The sequence below is a fragment of the Danio rerio genome, chromosome 2 (assembly GCF_052040795.2).
Source record: "Danio rerio strain M-AB ecotype USA chromosome 2, GRCz13ab, whole genome shotgun sequence".
Classification (NCBI taxonomy): domain Eukaryota; kingdom Metazoa; phylum Chordata; class Actinopteri; order Cypriniformes; family Danionidae; genus Danio; species Danio rerio.
In genome coordinates this window covers 35,630,958-35,652,860 of record NC_141022.1, presented here as the reverse complement: position 1 = coordinate 35,652,860, position 21,903 = coordinate 35,630,958, and the positions used below count along the sequence as shown (strand labels likewise).

The 21,903-nt window shown below is 34.5% G+C and overlaps 1 protein-coding gene across 6 annotated transcripts in view; it reads left to right on the top strand.

Annotated features, from left to right (window-relative positions):
• Positions 1-21,903, top strand: part of asap1a (ArfGAP with SH3 domain, ankyrin repeat and PH domain 1a) — a 91,934-nt gene that overhangs the window by 39,441 nt on the left and 30,590 nt on the right. For 5 of the 6 annotated variants that reach the window (XR_015477465.1, XR_015477464.1, XM_087238621.1 and 2 more), the window contains 9 exon segments: positions 4,975-5,120; positions 6,181-6,255; positions 9,048-9,097; positions 10,433-10,562; positions 12,961-13,046; positions 13,265-13,340; positions 13,674-13,760; positions 17,380-17,480; positions 19,349-19,418. Coding sequence is in view for 4 of the 6 variants with exons in the window: in XM_087238621.1 (XP_087094747.1) it covers positions 4,975-5,120; positions 6,181-6,255; positions 9,048-9,097; positions 10,433-10,562; positions 12,961-13,046; positions 13,265-13,340; positions 13,674-13,760; positions 17,380-17,480; positions 19,349-19,418 (821 nt within the window). In the remaining 2 variants the exon portion in view is untranslated. 6 annotated transcript variants of the gene reach the window in all.

Sequence of the window (21,903 nt, the reverse complement as noted above, 5' to 3'; positions counted from 1 at the left end):
AAATTTCAAAGCAAAGGCTTTCATATGAGCACACATATGAACTATAGGTCAAACACAGCCATCAGGTGTGCACACACAGCTGCTGCAAACTGTAGACACACACCAATCAGCTGTAACCACAATAAAAGAAGCAATATAGGAATAACCATATATGGCATACCAAAATGTTTAAATCATTTGTATAAATATTTACCATTTGAAATAAAAAACTATAAATAAGAAAGGTAAAAAGCACTTAATTGCAAATGAAACATAACTGTGGATAAGTGAAAACACTGATAGAGAATGAATAGGTATAATAAAGCAGAAATGAGAGCAATCTGCTGCAAACCCTTGAAGCAGACGTGACGCAGACGTCACGTTAAAGCAGCGGAACAGTAATGGGGCAGACGCAGACGACACGTTCGGCACACGCAGACGTCACGTTCGGCAGATGAAGACGTCACGTTCAGCAGACGCAGACGTCACGTTCAGTGAGACGAGTGAACGTTGCAGCGTCAAGTTATTGACCCATTCCGCACGCCATAAGTCCGCAGTGCTGATCAGCTGACTTCTCTCTGACCTCCAGTATTCCTCAGAGAGCAGATCTCTTCAGTCCCCATCACGACTCAGCAAATACCGGCACGGATGTCACCTTTTGGGGTTTAAGAAGGGAGTGACAGCAGCTCCAGCTGAATGACACTCTTCTTTCTGCTAACCAATGTCTTCCTGAAGCTTTGAAGGTCTTGAACTGCTATCCTGCTGTGTGAGTTCAAGAGGCCTCTGTGTGTGTCACGATTCTGCCTAATCAGATGTGACTGTATAGTAAGCACTTTAATCAGCTCCAGATGATTAATACCTGAGCTCTTGACGCTCTGCATGAGGCTTTTCTTCACTGCTCATGTCATTTTATTTTGTTTACAGTTCTCTTTAGACCTGTCTGACATCTCTGATCTGTCTGTGACATTGTGGGATCTTCTTATCTTCTTCGCAGACATCAGTGGATCATTTTTACCTCTCATATAATTCAAAATTCTCAAAGTTTGTTCTTCTTGATCATATGTTTTTTTTTTTTATGTAGTGTTAGTCTTTATGTCAGTGTTGTGGTAATGAAAAGATTATGAAACATTCCCATTCCAGCACTGGTTAGTTCTCAACACAGTTTAACAAAACGTTGCCAGATTGGGAGTTTTCAAGTTTTCAATAGTTTAAAAGTTTACTGAAGTGTTTATATAAGCCGTTTCTTTTGTTGCGTAAAGGAGCTGTATCAACCAGTTGCACTCACTTACTGTAAATGTGAATGAATTACATTTGTGTCCGACCAGGGTCTCGTTTACACTGATACGTTTTCATTTTAAAAGGCATAAGTTTTGCTATAGTATGGTTGCACCTTTCATTCACACTACCCTGGAGTTTTCCAGCCCGAAAATTGAGCTTTTTAAAAAGCTGAAGCGGCAGATTTGGTTTTAAAACGCTGCTGCTCCGTGTTAAGCCTGATTTATACTCTCACCTGGCGCCATGTTGTAGACCTCCGCTGACTGCGCGCGCACCTCACAAAACCGATGAGGCTTTTTTACTTGAAAATGACAGGGGGCGGTCAAAACTAACTGACCGTAAAATCACATGGATAAACAGAGAAGTGGGAAGTTTCTAGAACTACATCGTATCATTAATATTAATGAAGATTTTTAAACTAATTATTTTTAGTAATTGTTTTAATGATTCATTTATTCGTTTATTTATTTTCTTTTCAGCTTAGTGCCTTTATTAATCTTGGGTTGCCAAAGCGGAATAAACCGCCAACTTATCCAGCATATGTTTTATGCAGCGAATGCTCTTCCAGCTGCAACCCATCACTGGGAAACACCCATACACTCTCATTCACACACATACACTACGGACAATTTAGCTTACCCAATTCACCTGTACCACATGTCTTTGGACTGTGGGGGAAACCGGAGCACCAGGAGGAAACCCACGCGAACGCAGGAAGAACATGCAAACTCCACACAGAAACGCCAACTCATCCAGCCGGAGCTCAAACCGGCAACCTTCTTGCTGTGAGGCAATCTTGCTACCCACTGCGATGCATGGTGTCATGTAGGGCTGCACAACATATTTCAAAATTATTATTATCACAATAATAGTATATGGAATGTACGTATCACAGACATTTGATAAATGACATTTATTTTATGCATTGGTTGTTTATCAAAATTTGACCACTCAGATGGGTCCTTAGTGTCTTAATTCTTACCTCTCCAGTAGTTGTTGTTACTCTATTGGCTGAAGCGGTTCAATGAGCTAAATCCAGAGCTCAAAATGAATAAAGAGAGGAAAATGACAACAGCCAATCACAGTCAGAAATCTGCTGAGGTTTTCACTCATTTATAGTGTTTTACAGACTAAATGTTTGCACCTTGACACGGTTTTAGTCTGATTTGGCATTAATTAGATGTGGAAAATATATTTTATCTGTTTAATATCATTAAATAAATAAAATATTTCAAAACATAGCTAATAAAAATTGCATTTTTCCAGGGAAATGTTATATTTTAAGAAATAGCGTTTTTGTAATACTTAAGAATTTTGAAGAAAGGTTTAAAATGTATGCATATGTATTTGTTAGGAGATTGGAGTAAAGACGTGCAATATTTTCACATACCGCAGGTGAAGCATTATTTACTGTACAAAGCTGTTTAAATAATATACAAATAAAAAATATATTGATATGCAATGTTACCTGTTATATGAAAAAACATTCCAATAAAAATAAAATAAACAGTCTTAAAAGAGCTGATATTTTATATTTTATTTATTTATTTATTTGTTTGTTCGTTATTTTATTTGTTTGTTTGTTTGCAGTATACTTTGAGCTCTCATAACTGTCTGAAATTCCCTGAGTAGTAAACCCTCCCAGCTGGTTATTTTACTGTACCTCCTCATTTATTAGTGCTGCTCAAAAAGACAAATGGCCTAATAATGTCATTCTGCCATGGACTGGGGTCCTACTGTGTCCTATAGGAACATAATCAATCAGTCCCAGATGACTTCATTTTCAAAGTTGTGTCCAGTATGGAGACCCTAAACTTTACATAGAACTAAAGATGGTCACATTGTTTTCTTTTCATGCCTATTATGGCATGACAATGAATCCCTGTTTGTTTCAAATGCGTTAACGACAAATATAAATATATGACTATTTTTACAATAAATGACCGTGCTTATAGGACATCAGAAGAAAGGACTAACTCATCCCAATGTTTACAGACAACAATATTTGGATATTAGAAGCCAATATTCTCAGCACTTTGCTATTTTTACAGATGGTTCAAAGGTGGAAAATGGCATAGCAGCAGCAATGGTAACTGACAACAACATTATGGAATCAGTCTGCCTAAAGAATGCTCCATATTCACAGCTGAAGCCTGCGCTTTACTTTTAGCATTGGAGTATTTAGAAAGTGCCCAACAAAAGGAATCTATCATTTTTACAGACTCTAAATCCTTCAAGTTATGGAATCTTCAAAGAATGATCATCCTTTGATTGATAATATTTTAACTAAAGTTCACCAACTACAAAATTAGTTTTATTGCATCATTTTTTGTTGGGTTCCAGGACATGTCTGGCTTTCAGGAAATGAGCGAGCTGATGCAGCTGCTAAAGACGCTTTGAAGCAAGTGGTGAACAAATGCCAAATTCCTCCATCAGAGATGAAACCTTTTTATCAACATTTACATTTTAAGCAAGTGACGAAAGGAGTGTGATGCATTAGAAAATAATAATATACATCATTCACATCTAGCATGTCTGTTTTGCTGTACAGTTTTCATTCATTCATTTTTAGTGCTGATGAATGTTGCTCCTTGGAGAAGTGTTTAGGGCAGATCTGTGGGGCTACTGGTCGGACAGTGCTGTAAATTGCAATTTATTATGAAGGTAAATCAGCAGCAAATCTCAAGAGCTTACAAATCTGATTTTCAGAACTTGTGATAATAATATTTGCATGTGTAGGTTGAAATTTACACACACAGGTCTGAGGTGATAGCTGAATCTCTTGATTTGCACACACAGACAATTATCAAAACACCAGTGTTTTGAATTTGAGGTTGCAGAAACTAGTTATGTATTTGTAAAATGTCATTCAACAAATACATAATGACAGACACCAAATTGTACTGCAAATTTACCTGAGCGCCTTGTTGCGGTTTGGCTGTACAACCACAAATTGGCACTCACAACCTTTCAGATTTGGCAGTACAGAACGTTTGGCAGATGTTTTGCAATATTCCTGTAACAGAACTCAGCTTGTACTTGTAACTAGAAGCGCGGGGAAAAAGCTTTTTTATTTGCCCAATCCTGACCAATGAACAGCAGCCGATATGACTTGCATATTTTTAAATTTTATTTTTATTTTTATTTTTTAACAATTTTTTAAAAAGATTTTTGTTGAATGACGTTTTAAAAATACATAAATATTAATCTACAGCTTCGATTTTAAAAAATAAAGGTTTTGATAATTATGCGTGCAAATCGTGAGATTCAGCTATCACATCATAACTGAGTGTAAATTTCAACCTACAACATAAAAATATTATTATCACAGGTTCTCGAAATCAGATTTGCAAGTGTTCTGCTGATTTACCTTCATAATATATTGTGACTCATGTTTCGAGATATGTATCATATCGAGAGGCCATTACCAGTGGGTGTCAATGTTAGTGGATGACACTCTGTGTGTACTGAATGGGCTTTTATTTGTTTTTTCATGACCCTTGGGTCCAGGATTCACACCAAACACTATCCTGGACAGAAAATGTGCAGGGAATTGGAAGGAAGAGCATGAATTGTCTGCATGTTTGTAAGAGGATTCAGGAAACATGTTTAAAAACATCACTGAAGTCTGTTGACACTAGTGGTGCAGAATAGATCCCTAGAAGTAGTAGATTCCCCTGACCTTGCATAATATGCATGTTCTGTTCATCTTCTCTACAGAACATGTGCAGAATGAAGAGAATTATGGACAGGCACTGGACAAGTTTGGCAGCAACTTCATCAGCCGAGATAACTCTGATCTGGGAACAGCCTTCATCAAGTTTTCTGGACTTATCAAAGAGCTGGCTGCTCTCCTCAAGAACCTGGTAAAGGATTTATTTTATTTTATTTTAATATTTTTTAGTTTAATTTAATTAAATTTATTAATTTATTTTATTTTGTATTTAATAATTTTTAAAATTTTATTATGTTTTTTTTTGTTTAGTTAAAGTCATTATCATTTTTTATTTAATTTCATTTTTCTTTTCTTTTTTCTTTTCTATTCTTTTTATTGTTTTAATTTAATTTCATTTTTTTATATTATTTCATTTCATATTTTATCATTTTTAAGTTAATTTTTAAATTTAATTTTATTGTTTTAATGTAATTAATAAAAAATTATCTCTTATTTTAAAAATTTAATTTAATTAAAATTAATAAATTTTTATTTTATTTTATATATTTTTTATTTAATATTTTTAATTGATTTTTATTGTATTTTTATTGTTTTAATTTAATATAATTTAATGTAATTAAATTTTTGATTGTTTTAATTTAATTAAAAGTTGGATTAATCTTTATTGTATTTTATTTCTTGTTTTCTTATTTTTTTATTTAATTAAATATATATATATATATATTTTTTATTTAATTCAATTTTAAATAAAATTTAATTTAATGTTTTTCATTGAATAATTTTTTTTATTTAATTTAATTTTCATTGTTTTAATTTAGTTTAATTTCTTTTAAATTTAATTTAAATAAGTTTTTATCTATATAAATATATACATTTTTAATTGAATTTAGTTTTATTTAATTTAATTATTTAATTTAATTTTGTTTTATTTTATCTACCCTCTTGTACAGCAGAATGGTAATTTTTTTTTTTTAGTTCATTTAGCACTTTTATTTCCAGAGAATGATAATAAGTCGATATAAAATATGTAACATGTTTTTTTTTTTACCTCAAATACTGGGAAAAGTGTGTATTTGTATTTTTTCATTTAATACATCGAGTTAAAATTTAAGAAATATGTAAAATTAAATTCAAATTAAAGTAAACCTGTTTACTTTTTTATCTGTAGTTTCAGTGAGCTTTAAAAACTGCTTCTCTGATCATAAGCTCTATAACACTGCTTCTGACTGTCCTCTGTCTCTTTTTCTCAGCTCCAGAGCCTCAGCCACAACGTCATCTTCACCCTGGACTCTCTGCTCAAAGGAGATCTAAAGGGAGTGAAGGGGGTAAGATTTACATCTGCGTCTCTGGACTTAACTAATTGGAAAAGTCCCCTTTGAGGAACACCCTGATTTACTGCCCCATACCCGCTTTAAATGAGTCCCTTCGGACCCAAAAACGCACACTGTAAATTTCTTCTGAGTTAAATTACAGGCTTCCTCTCGCCACTGTCCTCTATGAAACGCAGCACTGAGGCAACTGCCAATGCTAACGCTAGTAAACAGTGTGTGGGAGTGTTTAACGCCCTTTGACTCAGTCAGTTTGAAGTGTTTGCTGGTTGACTGAGGTGAAGAGCTCAGGCGTCAGACTGACCACTCCTGTCAGACGTTTGTTGATGTCTGAGGCTCGAAGACAAACATGTAGCGATTGAGAAAATGACTTGCGCTAAAGCTGCTGTCTGATTGTTTTCACATTAGCACGACCCGGGCTAAGAGCCTCTGCAGCATCAGCTGAATTTCTGAGTGGAAGTGATGAGGCTTCACTTTTTTTTTGCTCTGTAGATGGAGGATGCATTCATACCTACCAGCCTCCATTCTTTCTTTCTCTTTTATCTTTCTCTCTCTTTCTTTCACCCTCTTACTCAGCGGAAACGAAAGTGTTCTCTAAAGCCCTTATTGACAGAGGCAGAGGCAGTTGAAGGGTATAAGTGCTGTCCCTGGAGGACATTATCAGCTCTCTCTAAAATCTTTTCTGCACTGGAACAGATGCCTCATAAAGCATTAACAAGCAGGAATAGCGATGCTCCTGTATGTGTAACCAGGACTCGCTCAGAGATACGCAAATCATGTGAGGAAATGAAGACAAAACACAGGACAGACTCATAGGTTGTTGCATCAGCATCAGCAACAGGAGAACTCAGAAGCGATTTAGTGAATATATATACATAGTAAAATAGTTTTTGTTATCATTTTCTTCCTCTTTTATTGGTGGAGTAAATAACAGGGTTGTTGAAGGATGATGAATAAATAATAACGGAGCAAGGAAATTTTTACAGTATGTCTTATAATATTTTTTTCTTCTGGAGAAAGTCTTATTTGTTTTATTTCAGCTAGAATAAAAGGAGTTTTTATTATTTTTAAAAACATTTTAAGGTCAAAATTATTAGCCCTTTTAAGCTATATATTGTTTCGATAGTCTACAGAACAAACCATCATTATACAATAACTTGCCTAATTACCCTTACCTGCCTAGTTAACCTAATTAACCTAGTTAAGCCTTTAAATGTCACTTTAAGCTGTATGAAATAAATCAGTTTTTAGAGATGAGTTATTAAAACTATTATAATTAGAAATGTGTTGAAAAAATCTGCTCTCCGTTAAACAGAAATTGAGGAAAAATACTAATTGTAAAAATGAAAACACTCAAAACTAAAGGCGTAAAGTTTAAATACTATAAATGAATTGAGACTTTTTTTTTTGCCACAGCTTACATTTTACAGTGCTGTAAAAATACCCAACATCAGACAGTGCCGACGAGTTTTGGATGATATCTGATATCATTCATTCCTGCTTTTTAGTGTCTACTAGATTTTTAATTGGTTGGATATATTTAATAAGTACTTTTCGGTTTTAATGAATTTAGCTTTTTGTGAAATTCATTATTATTAATTTTAAATGTTTTATAGATGCATCAGCAATAATGCAGTGCATTTGTTGTATTTTCTCATCGTTTTATGCTTCATGTGATGTGTAAAACAGCATAATAAATGAAAACCCTTAAAAATAGCAACGCAAATGTCAAACCATATAAAAATTACACACAGAAACAAGAGGAACGCCTGTGCTCTGGCAAAAAGCAGGGCTTACAATATTGCTAGCCTGAAGTCCCGGGCCTTTTATGTTTTTCAGTTGGGCTACCAAAAATTAATCCACCCTGCCTATCGGACTATCTTAATGGGAGGAAAAATATGGCATATTTTAGTGCATATTTCTTCTCTCACAAATTGGGTAATTACTGTATGTTGTATGTAATTTTCATGCAGCAAGTAACCACTATTAATATGTGTTTGAATTGGCTTTTGCACTAACTAATGTTAACCAAAAAACTAGTACTTTGGTACCAAGTTGATAAAAATAAATTAATTATTTAATAAAACAATAAGTGTAGGCCTACCAGCTTTTCACATGGTTTTGTTCAAATCAATCTATAAATATAATTAAATAAAATGTAATTATTAAAATAAATAAATAATACAATTTTAAAAATTATATATATATATATATATATATATATATATATATATATATATATATATATATATATATATATATATATATAAACTGAAGAGTGCCCGCCCAAAAGGCTATTTGAAGTTCTGCAAGCCCTAAAAAGGTTTAAACATCTATATACTGGCGGAGTTAATATATTCTTGGTGTAAACACATTTATTTTTTAGGAAGCTAGCAAACTAAAACACTTCAGAGAAAACTAACACACTCCAAAAAGACTCAAAAAAAAAGCCAAAACATCTGTGCGTCTTTCGTGATCGATTATTATTTGAGCTGAAGAACATTTGGGTAGCAGCAAAGTGAATAACGTCATTACATCCAGAAAATAGGTTCCTGAGAGTGGGAAAATCTGATAAAGCAATTGCATTACCACAGTCCATATCTCTCATATGCTACTGTACATCAGATGCATCTGAGTGTCAGAGTAATGTTCATCTTTATATACTGTAGTTGATTTCTTTGTGCTGCTTTATACTGCATAACAAAGTGTTCAGTTTAACAATTGTGATAAATGCTCAATAACTCCACACAGTAAACCTAATTACGCTATTTATTTTATTTCCCACACAGGACCTTAAAAAGCCTTTTGACAAGGCCTGGAAAGACTATGAAACCAAGTTGTAAGTATCATTAGCATGTGTTTATATTCTTTATTCTTTGGTATTAGTTTGCACAAGCTTGTTTAATGTAATGTGGTGATGTACAGCACTTTTACAGCAATCCCATATAGAAAACTGATATATGGCAATACATGACATATTTTACACAATGTATTTTATTTTTACATATGTTTTGAAATGTAGCAAAAAATGGGTGCTTATGTTTTTTTTTTAACCTGGTACTAGTAAAGTGTACCTAATAAAGTATATAATATATATACATTTATTACCGGCCACTTTATTAGCTATACCTTTATAGTACCGGGTTAGACCCTCTTTTGCCTTCAGAACAGCCTTAATCCTTCGTGGCATAGATTCAACAAGGTACTGGAAATATTCCTCAGAGATTTTGGTCCATATTGACATGATATGCAGATTTGTCGGCTGCACATTCATGATGCGAATCTTCCGTTCCACCACATCCCAAAGGTACTTACTGTCATGTTCAAGAAACCAGTCTGAGATGATTTGCGCTTTATGAACTGGTGCGTTGGAAGTACTACCATGCTGGAAGTAGCCATTAGATTTCCTGTTTTTAGCTATCAGAAGTGGTACCCGGTGTGGTCTTCTGCTGCTGTAGCCCATCCGCCTTAAGGTTGAACGTGTTGCTCTTCGGAATACCTCGGTTGTAATGAGTGTTTATTTGAGTTACTGTTGCCTTTCCATCAGCTGGAACCAGTTTGGCCATTCTCCTTTGACCAAGGCATTTGCATTTACAGAACTACTGCTCACTGGATATTTTCTGTTTTTTTTAACCATTCTCTTTAAACCTTAGAGATGGTTATGCATGAAAATGTCAGTAGATCAACAGTTTCTGAAATACTCAGACCAGCCCGTCTGGTACCAACAACCATGCCAAGTTCAAAGTAATTTAAATCACCTTTCTTCCCCATTCTGATGTTCGGTTTGAACTGCAGCAGATCGTCTTGAACATGTCTACACTTCTAAATGCATTGAGTTGCTGCCATGTGATTGGCTGATTAGAAACTTGCGTTAACGAGCAGTTGGACAGGTGTACCAAGTAAAGTGAGTGTATATGCATGTTTGTAATTTTGAACAAAAAACGTCATGTAAATGTAAGCTGCCATTTTTGCTATATTTTAAAATATATGTTGCATATACTGTATGAGTGTGTATGTCATATATGTAATTTGCATATATTTGTCATATGTCAGATTTCTTTGTGGGATAAACAAACACAATACATCATCATCACATTAAAACAGTCACTTAGAATCACCACTGTTTAACATCTGAAATGTAGTCATCTTCTATTACTGGTGTTTTCCGCCAAAGCACAAAGATCGAGAAGGAGAAGAGAGAACATGCCAAGCAGCACGGCATGATCCGCACAGAGATCACCGGCGCAGAGATTGCAGAAGAGATGGAGAAGGAGCGGAGGATCTTTCAGCTGCAGATGTGTGAGGTGTGTGTGGGCTTGTGAGAATTGAAACTTTCTGTTTCTTTTCTCCTGGAAGTCAGCTTGACGGTAGTGTTGATTGTTCAGCAACTTCCTGCCAAGATGTCTGCTCTTATTTGCAGTGTTGTGAAAGGCCAAGGGATTTTCAAAGGCATTCGATTTTAGCCAGAAGCAATGGAGCAAGTTTTGAAGTGTCTGGTTGAAACATCATGGCAGCGTCTCGGCTCATGAATATTAATTAGGGTGTTTTAATGTTGCTGGGTAACATTACTGAACGATCCATTCAGATAGCCAGATTAATATTCATGAGTCAGGCCTCAAGTGGTTGGAGAAAGGAATAGTGCTGCGTCCCAATTCGCATACTATCTGTCCTAAATAGAATTTGAAAATAGAATTAGCATGTCCCAAAATGGTAGTATGTTGAAAACAGTATGCCAAAGGTTCGCGGATGGTTTACTATTTTCAGTAAAAATTTTAGGTGTAGAACCGTCCATACTTTAACTGTTATAATTGGCCACAGTACATTACGCGTTGGACATACATTTAATTAGAGCTACAAACGGTGAAAAGTGTAAATAAACCACAAACATGATGGACACTTGAGATCAACCGTCAAGTAGAGAGGCTACGGTAAAGATGTTTGTATGACTGTAAATTAATATCTAGCCAACTGGAAAATATTTAAATCCAGTTTTCCGTGTTATGTTTAATCTGGAACAACAATATTGAACTTTTATCAAGATATGTTTGGACATCAATGTCTGAATGTATAATTATCCAAAGACCTGAGGAGATTTCTCTGCATGAAATACTTGTGAATGGGAGATTTATCCTGCTGCTGCTCCTGCTGCTGCTGCTCCAATATTATATTAATATAAGAAATTAAATATGACAGAAATGTAGATGATGTGTGGATGATTGACAGGGCTTGTAACCAAGCAACACAACGATCTGTTAACAAGGAAGTAGTATGTCCCAAAGCTTGCATACTGTTCTGTTTCACACTCAAAAGTATAGACTTTTCCTTCACAAAAAAAGCACATACTTTTAGAGCGAATAAATATGCGAATTGGGATGCAGCATTGGTTTTGAGTATTTGTGTGCAGAATTTATTGGCTCTAGAAATACCTGATTATCAAACCAAATTTATGTTTGATCAAATTTTTTCCCTGATATTTTTGGTATTTTTGTAGATATTAAACATACAGCTGGAGTTCAAGATACAAAAATGAGCTATAAATTAATTGTTTTCTTTTCGGCTAAATTAATCAGGTGTCGCCACAACGGAATGAACCATCAATTTATCCAGCATAGAAAACAACACTGGGAATTACTTATACACTTTCACACACACTCACTTACACTATAGTCAATTTAGCTTATTCAATTCACCTGTACCACATGTCTCTGGACTGTGGGAGAAACTGGAGCACCCGAAGGAAACCCACGCAAACATAGGGAGAACATGCAAACTAAGTGGTTAGCACCATATTTCACACACATCTCCTATCACCCTTCTATTTTGTTATTTCTCCAGGGAAACTCCTGTAATTTGCATGGCCCAATCTAGTTGCGATAAATCACTTCTTTGTCCATGTTTGTCAAGCTGCCAGATCTTGTATGAAGCTCATCACCTCACACAATTGATGAAATATTCAAATCTCAAAGTGTTTTTTTACCTTAATCTAGCAACATATGTTGCAACCCAGTCATGCTGTTGATTTCTGCAAAGGTAGTAGATGTGAAATTTAAAACGCAGTGGTAGCAATGTCAGTAGTTGTAGACCAGGGGGGTTATTTATAAAAAATATATATATTTGAAATTTCGGTCTTCTGAAATTTCGAAGACAAATGCTGGTAGTTATGCCTTTAGTATCAATTAAGCAAGTCCTTGTACAGCAGTGGTTTGTTCTGTAGCCAATGCAAAATAATAATGTATTATGGGGGCTAATAATTCTGTCTTAAAAAAATAACAGGTGCTTTTATTTTTGACAAAATAAAAGAAATAAGACTTTCTTCAGAAGAAAATAATTATTAGAAAATACTGTGAAAATTCCCTCGCTCTGTTAAAACATTTGAAAAAATAAAATAAAATTGTACATTGTTTTACATTAATAATTTTAACATTATTATTAATTGTACTAATAATTTTGTCTTCTATCTGTACACATATATGCATGATACAACTAATGGAGGCTGGTGCTAGGTTTTACATTCTATTTTTTTATATTTTCATAAACCAGATGTGTCTGGGTGGAGTATTTGAACAAAATTCTTATAGTTGAGCCGCTTGAACCACTTCAAAGCAAGTGTGTATGTGTGTTTAGAAGTGCAGTGTCTCAGATGTAATTTCCTATTAGCAAACCAATGTCTCTCTGTGCTTTATTGTCCATGGTTCCCAACAGTACCTGATCAAAGTCAATGAGATTAAGACCAAGAAGGGAGTGGATCTCCTCCAGAATCTCATCAAGTATTATCATGCACAGTGCAAGTGAGTGTCCCTCAGTTCGGTTTTCCCACTGACGTAATGTAATGTACATTGTGATGACATATAATGAAATATCATTTTCGAATGTTAGTATAAAATATAAACAGTACTATGCATATTCTAACGATATATTACTGACCCCAAACATTTAATCAACAGTATAGAATGTTAAACTAATGCAGTACATTTAACCTTTGCTTTTTTTGTGTGTATTTTTTCAGTTTCTTCCAGGATGGCTTGAAAACTGCTGACAAGTTGAAGCAGTATATTGAAAAATTAGCAGCTGATCTTTATAATGTGAGTTCAGTTTTCATTATGTACTATTATTGTTAGCTTTAAAACGCAGCTCTTCTTGTGAGAGCATCATAGTTATATAAAATATAACAATAAGACATAAGCAGTATTCATATATGAGTCTTTGAGAGTGAAATATTATCTCATATTCTGACAGGATAAAACAAAGCTCAAATCAGCTGTTCCTTGGAGCAAGTAATAAATGTTCACTGGCAGTGTCTTCTCCAGAGAGTGTTTACTATTATGAAGACATCTTGGAAAGAGGAAATAGCAGTGCATTTGTTTTATGTTATTTATTTCATCCCAGATTGAAACACTGCAAATCTGTACTTTCAGATAAAACAGACTCAGGATGAGGAGAAAAAACAGCTCACAGCTCTCAGAGACCTCATCAAATCTTCCTTACAGCTGGACCAGAAGGAGGTAGGGATATTTTTAGTAGATAGTTTTTAATTCACAATGGTTTGATGAGACTCTTTAATCTGTTATATGAGATATTTCAGAATAGTGCTGTTACATACATGATCTAAAGAATCCTCTTTGCATGCCGAGACAAAAAAGAAGGGTACAATGCAAAAATAAATATAAATCCTAAAGCTATAAGCAGAGATTTTTCCCCTTTAGTAGTGAGATATAAAAGATATTTGCTACTCCCTTTTGGCTTTTACCCTTATAAAGACAACTGTTTATTTAAAATGTGTAAGCCTTTAAAGTATCATGACCAAAATATCTAGTAAAGTATTATAAACTGTCATCATATCAAAGATATTGGAAAGTTATTAGAAATCAGTTATTAAAGCTACTTTGTTTAGAAATGAGTTGAATATGTTTTCTTTCCATTAAACAGAAATTGGGGAAAATAATTAATAATCAAATGCTATATAGTAAATTAGTGTAATGCGAATGTCACAATCTAATAACAGATTATTATTTAAAATTGTTAGTGGTTTATATATAAACCATCAATGTGTAGTTTTTGGCAAAACATGCACGTTTATACACATAATGAAGTATTTTAGTGCATAATAGATGAGTCTGCATTACGTCATTCATGGTGCTTCATGGGTGTGGAAGGAGCTAAAGATGATTTTTGCTGCACTTTGCTAGCAGCTTCACAGGTAATGTAGCTTGAACATGAATGCCATAAAATAGGCTCAATTAATGCAAAGATATGGGTTGTGTAAAAGTATATATAACTAATTAACAAACTCAAAACTCAACATTTATTTAAAAATATTTACAATTTGTTGGTAATTGCTAAAAAAATACTCATGGTGAAATTGAACTGTGCTTTTAGTTCCAAAACCTAACTCTTGCACTTTTCAGAACTGAAAAGCCATTTTAGGGCTGTTACCCATTAAATGACATCAATGTTGACCATTGTGCATGGCATTTAGATGCATTTATCTAGGCTCTATAGCTTAGAGATGAAATGAATGCATTTACAATTTACAGTACAGTTTAATAAAAAGTCAAGTTGTCAGCTCCTGAAATTTTTGACACATTTAAAAATGATCTGGAGCTTGTACGTTGCCTTATTTTACTTGTAAATTCCTGTCACACAGTACCACAACCACACAAGCATACGCAATTTGCACACAACTTCTCTGATGGGAAGAAAAAAAATTCCACATACAAGTTCATGCGACAGCAATATCGCAGGTACTGACTCCTTCATTTAAAGAATTCATTTAAAATGGTTATTCATTCAGAAACGTCAATTGCAATCATTCAATCATTTGTATAATTTCTTCAGAAATTGAATTTTTTTAAAAATGAAACATGACTCATTGGTAAACATGAAACATTGTTAAAATAGAGTAAGAAAAGATCATATTGACATGTATTGAAATGTATGTTATTTAAAGATGTAGTTGCCAAAAACTGAAAAATTTCATGAAATTGCTCTCCCTCAGGCCATTCTTTCTTTAGTAGAGCATTAAAGAAGATTTTAGCTGAACGTTATTGATAACAATTATTAAGCCTCAACAAACAGTCTCCAGGGCATTTGGGCAAGTAGCAACAATAGGTTTACAGGCTGCATCTGGCATTAAAGAACTGAATGAGTCCAGATGAGAATTTGCGTTTCATGTCCCGTTTGTCCTGACATTTAGTGCCTCAGAGAGAGCCGTGTTTTCAGTGTTTGTGTGCTAGCGTACATGTTCTCATGAGAGAGAGAGGAAACGTGGACATGGGGATCAGGCAGTGACAGCACAAGCTCTTTTGTGGAGCCCAGCGTTTGATCTTTTATGTGTTTTGTTTGGAGTCGATGTCCATTTGAACCGGACGTCTCTGGTCTCGACTGAATAACAAGGCTCTGGGTTGTATTATCCTCCAACGTGGCTGTGAATACTTGCTCTTCATTTTATTCTGTGCACACTGCAAATACAATAACAATATTCTGACATCTGCATTTCTGCATCTCTGTTTCTCTTTCACTGCCTTCCAACTGAAGTCTAGGAGAGTAAGTTCAGAACATAGCAAAAACATCTGCCAGATTGCATTTTCCTCATCTGTATATATTTATTTACTTATTTTATAATTTTTTAGTTTTCATTTTCTTTCATTTTTGCATTATCTAAATATAAAACAATACAATTTGATTTATATTCAGGGTTTCTGCAGGGTCTTGAGAATTATAATTCTTATAAATCTTAAAGAGCCCCTATAATGCATTAAAAAGGGTCATATTTTGGTTTGGGGGTCTCCAACGACAGTCTGATATGCATGCAATGTCAAAAAACTCTTTCATTGTCTTATAATATGCATTTATTCTTACCTAATTATCCCAACAACTCGCATATAATTCCTTCAGCGAGTCATTTGTTCCCAAACCACACATTAGCGCGATGCTAATCTGCGATGATTGGTCCGATGACCCAGTCTGTTGTGATTGGTCGACTGTGTTCAGCGTGAGACAGAGAGAAATGCCTACTGTGGCTTATCAACATTGTTGCAGGAGTACATTACAGCAATGCAGTTAAACACCAGCATATTGCTCTATTCTTAACAATGACACACATTCAGTTGAACTATTTTGAAACTTGACTGCCGCTGATGGTGGCAATGACAAATGGCAGTGGCTAGTGAGCTCACAAACACATTTAAATCTGTAAACAAAGTGGCACACGCTGTGATTTTTAATGTGGTTTTAGACACAATATGAGAATATCAAGCGGTTACAAGTAACAAAACACAATTAAATACATAATTTGCAAGCTAGAGAAAACAAGGAGGCAACCATTATAATCGCACTTACTTACACTTGTGAAATGGAGGAGGAAACTGATCCATAAACTGCACTGTAAATAGTCACACTTTAGAGCTCAGCGTCTTCACGACATGATTCAACTGGGATCTGCTACCGTGTTTGTGGGCGCAGTTGGGGGTTTAAATTCGATGGGCGGGGCTTGAGTTCCGTATTAACGTCATTCCGACGCTGCTTAAGACTCGTTACAGCGGCAATTCATTTGAATCACTGTAATTCGACTCTTTTATAGATGAATCAATAGTTTTAAACATGGCACACTTTCAAATTAAAGACTTAGCTGGATATTTCACTTCAATTAGAGCTGTGTTAAACACTGCATGGAAGGTCATTTTCAAAAACCCATAATAGGCGCTCTTAAATTCACTTAATTTCTTAATGTTCCTGTGTCAGTGTAACATAACCTCTATATAACCTCTAACATAACTGAAATGCTCATACATTGTCTTATTAAAATATATTATGTATTACAACTGCAAATGACTTCATCAATGTGATACGGGTCTTTACTTTAACTAATTATGGTCTTAAAGTCTTAAATGTGATGTGGTTAAAACCAGCTGAAACCCTGTATTGTCATTATTGTGGATACATTGGATGCTAGAATAAAATAAGAACTATTTCTTTGTTTTACATATTTCTTTGTACTACTTTTGTTTACACGTTTATTGCTTTATGGTGTTTATGACTCAGTTTATGACTGTATATTGGCATGCTAATGTGCTCAGTACTGTTCATGGGTCAGATTATGAGTGATTTTGTGATGATGTGCAGGATTCTCAGAGTAAGCAGAGCGGTTACAGCATGCACCAGCTGCAGGGCAATAAGGAGTTTGGCAGTGAGAAGAAGGGCTATCTCTTTAAGAAGAGTGATGGGTGAGCGCGCACACTTCTGTGAATTAGAGTCTGATGTTGTGGTTGTTGTATATTCTGTGTAGAGGGACTTAATTGTCACTTAATCATCGTGTCTAATGGAATTTGCTACACTGTAATTGATAGATTTAGCATTAACACATTGTTGCAGCTCTAGTGTCGAGACATGTAAATACATACAATACAAACACCATTGCTTAGAAAACTCTTTTTACTTCAACAACATTTTTATAAATAATAAAAAACATAATTTGATACAAATTCACATGGTAATTGGTTAGAAAATGATGTCAGAATTGTTAAAAAAGCATTAGTGACACCAATGCCAAGTTTTAACTTGTCAATTTGTTAGAAAAGAGTTTATGTGACATTCACACTGTCCAATAAAAATTGTAGATTTGTGGTAAATGATGAAAGATGAAGATGAAAATGTGTCCCAAACTGTCAAACAACAATCTTACACAGCTTAGATTTTTTCTCTCTGCATTAGAACATTTAATATTCAATAAAACTGAACAACCACCAATCATACATATCATGATATACAAAATATTTAATATTTATAAATGTCTAGAATATTTAGAACAATAATCATTTGATGGTATGTTATTAAATTTATTATATTGACAGATAATACAACTGAGCAAAGTCAATTATTAATTTACATATTTAAAGAAGTACAGGTCAAAATAAGCATGCTGTTTTATTTTTAAAAATATATTTTTGTTGTTCTGAAGAAAACATCATTTTGACTTTGAAGGCTAAACTTGAGCTGTCAATGAAAATCTAATAGATGTCTAAAAATAGCCCAAAACTAGACTAGTCATCAAATAGACAGATTAGACAGACTTTATATGTGTAGTCATTCATTTCTGTTTATTTGATGGCTAGTCTAGTTTTGATAGCCCAAATTTAGCCTTGTTTTAGCCAAAATGACTATGTTTAGACGTCTTTTAGACATCTATTAGACATCTTTTAAAATCAAAAATTGCTTGCATTTTATTAACTTTATATGTGTCTAATATTACTTTTAAAGACTCAATATGGTGCAAAAATTGAAGGTTTTTTCTACCTTTGACTCTTGTAAATAATCTGGTTTTGTGGTCTCATTTTGTACAAACATTTAAGTAATTTGCTGTAATGACCAAGTTGAACCATTAAAAGATTTTAGCAATTTATAATACATCAATAAATATATAGTGTAGCTATAGGAAGTAAATATATTGCAGCTTAGGGAAAATTAAAAGATTATCAATCACCTAACATAACAACTCCTATTTTAATTAATCTTTATTTCTATAGCACTTTTACAATGTAGAATGTGTCAAAGCAGCTTAACAGAAGTTTTAGTAAATTGAAACTGTCAGTTCAGTTTTCAGAGTTGAAGTTCAGTTCAGTGTGGTTTAATTTTCACTGCTGAAAGTCCAAACACTTAAGAGCAAATCCATCAATGTGCAGCTCTACAAATCCCGAACTATGCAAGCCAGTGGCGAGGAACAAACTTCACCAATTGACAAAAGTGAAGGAAAAAAAACTCGAGAGAAACCAGGCTCAGTTGGGCACGACCATTTATCCTCTGGCCAAACTTCCTGTGCAGAGCTGGAGTCTAGGCGCTGATTTTAAACTACTATATTTGCAGCCTGTTGTATAAATTTTGTTCTTATTATTTTGTATATATTTTCTTGTGGACAGAATTGCATGGGTTTCAAAGTTCATTTAGTACCTCTAATTACCTTTTTACTTAAAAAATTGATAAAACTGAATTGTTTTTTTTCTTAAATGGAAAAAATCCAACTTTTTCCCTTCTCTGTTCCAATGACCAAAATCTGTTTGAGATGCTAAGGAAGAGTAAAATGATTTTGTTTCGACAGGATCCGTAAGGTGTGGCAGAGGAGGAAGTGCTCAGTGAAAAATGGCATCCTCACCATCTCTCATGCCACAGTGAGTACTTCAATCACCTCGATTACAGAGTAAACTAACACTTTTTTTGACTTACATGAACATTAAGCAAAAAGACTGCTTTAGTTTCCACACTTTTAGTCAAAACCCGCCGTGTAAAGGTGAGCACAGGGGGGTTGGTGATGCCCTGTTACCATAGAAACATGCACCCGGTGCGGTCTGAGTCATACTCTAATGATATTAGCAGGAACGAGATCCAGCGTGCTCCGGGCCGCAGGTGGTCTGTGAGTTTCCTCATGTAATCTGCTGTGAGGAGACTCATGCTCAGCAGACGCTGTGAGGAGTGAATGCATTTCCCTCTCCAGTCTCTGCGCTGCTGCATGCTCTTATTCCTGTCTGATAGCATTTTAATGTGCTGCAATTTTCTGCCATCACATCTGCATGTTTCATCAACAAAAAAAGTGCTGCTATTTTTGTTTGCAGTCACCTTGGGTTTATTTGAATGATTTCGTTATTGTTTTGTTGTTCTTATTAATTATACAGAAACATAGGAATAAGTCCTCATAGGAGCTACATTTAAAATGCATTTGATTATTTTCTGAATTTATTGACCATTACTATTGTTTTTTTTTCTTTAATCTGAAACTTGGATACTCAATTTGCAGCCAGTTTTTTTATATTTGAAGTATATTTTCTACAATGCTGCACAGATGCCATGTATGAACTAATTGGCAGTCCTTTATTTCATCAAGGCTGTTATTATTACCAATATGGATCTGTAGCCATCTGTTTTACCGCACTGCTTCTAGCAAAGGCTTTTTTCCCCCCAAGAGATTTTTCTTTTTTGTACAACAAAATCAGCAAATCATTCTCTCCATTTACAAAAAAAGCATCACTTCATTTTTTATTCGTATAGCGCTTTTACAATGTAGAATGTGTCAAAGCAGCATCACATTAAAGATTACAGTGAATTGTAACAGTGTCAGTCCAGCTTTCAGAGTCGATGTTCAGTTCAGATTAGTTCAGTTGAGTGTGGTTTAATTTTCACTGCTGAAAGTCCAAACACTAAAGAGCAAATCCATCGATGCGCAGCTCCACGGGTCCCGAACCATGCAAGCCAACCGCGAGGAAAAAACTTCACCAGTTGGCCAAAGTGAAGAATTAAAAAACCTTGAGAGAAACCAGGCTCAGTTGTGCACGACTATTTCTCCTCTGGCCAAACGTCTTGTGCAGAGCTGCAGGCTAGGCGCCGGAGGCCTTCAGTTTAAGGACACTGTAGACTCATTGTAGACTAGCTGCTTATGCGTATTACTAGCATATTGGCTTTTAATTAGTAGTTAAAAAGCATGCATTAATGCTAAAGGTTATTGCACACTGAATCCGAAATTTTTGTCTGTAATTTTTGCATGTTAAAAAATAAATTTGACCTCACGTTGTGTGAATCGTATTGACACACTGCCTCCGAAACCTTCATCCATCAAAAAATAATAATAATAGAGTTATGATGACACGAGTGAGAGTAACTGAGATGAGTTTCGTGAATGGAACCCTTCGCTTACAGAAGATGTATAAATAAATAAATAAATAAATAAATAAATAAATAAATAAAGATTGAATACTTCAATAGGGTATATGCCGAAGCATGCTATCAGGACTTTTAATTTGCCAGTAACCTGGGTTAAGCGCTTCTGGCGAATTGAATGCCAATGCAAAATCCAGTGCATTTAAGGTCTGTTTTCTTTAAAAATCAGCGATCTCTACTTGCTGAGTGATATCCGATTTAAAGTGGATCTCAGATTGTACAAGAAGCACTGCATTAAATTACATTTCCCCCGTTATATCTTTATAATATGAGCATTTATTTTACCCCAGTATATTCAATGGAGCTTCTGCGCTAGCCTGCCGATTCTGACGGGCGCGTGCGAGTAAACAGCTTTTTGTCTCGTTTTACGCTTGGGCAACCAAATAAATGCCAAAGTTTATTTAACTGAATGTATTTTAATGACATTACAACATCGATGCTGTATAAGGAACCGTATAAAATGGACAAAAGTTCACAATAACAGGTCACCGGAAGTGTATTAGCATGGGAACGGCACTAGCTCGGCATATACCCTATTACAATACCGAAGTGATTAAGTAAATTGTTCCATGTGTGATTAAGTTTAAAACAGCAACAACAGATATTTGTGTTCCATGTAGCATAAATGTCTGTTTTAATCTCACCAAAAAGCCTAATTTTTGGCCACACTACAGTCAATATTATTATTTTACATTTATTTGTAAACCTAGTGCTTTTTAAAATGCGTTTCACTTCTTGTCCTGGCTTTGTCCATAAAAATTATAATAATTTTACGTTTTAATCAATTAAAAGTAATTAAACTTTAAAAAAGTAAAAAAAAAGATAAAAAAGTAGACTGAGAATGTTAATGAAAGTTTATGAAGGGGTGCATTTTGCGGCAGGGGTGTGTTTCTTGGCACAACACCGGGTTCGTTTTTTGTGAAAAAGTGTTTGTTCAACATAATA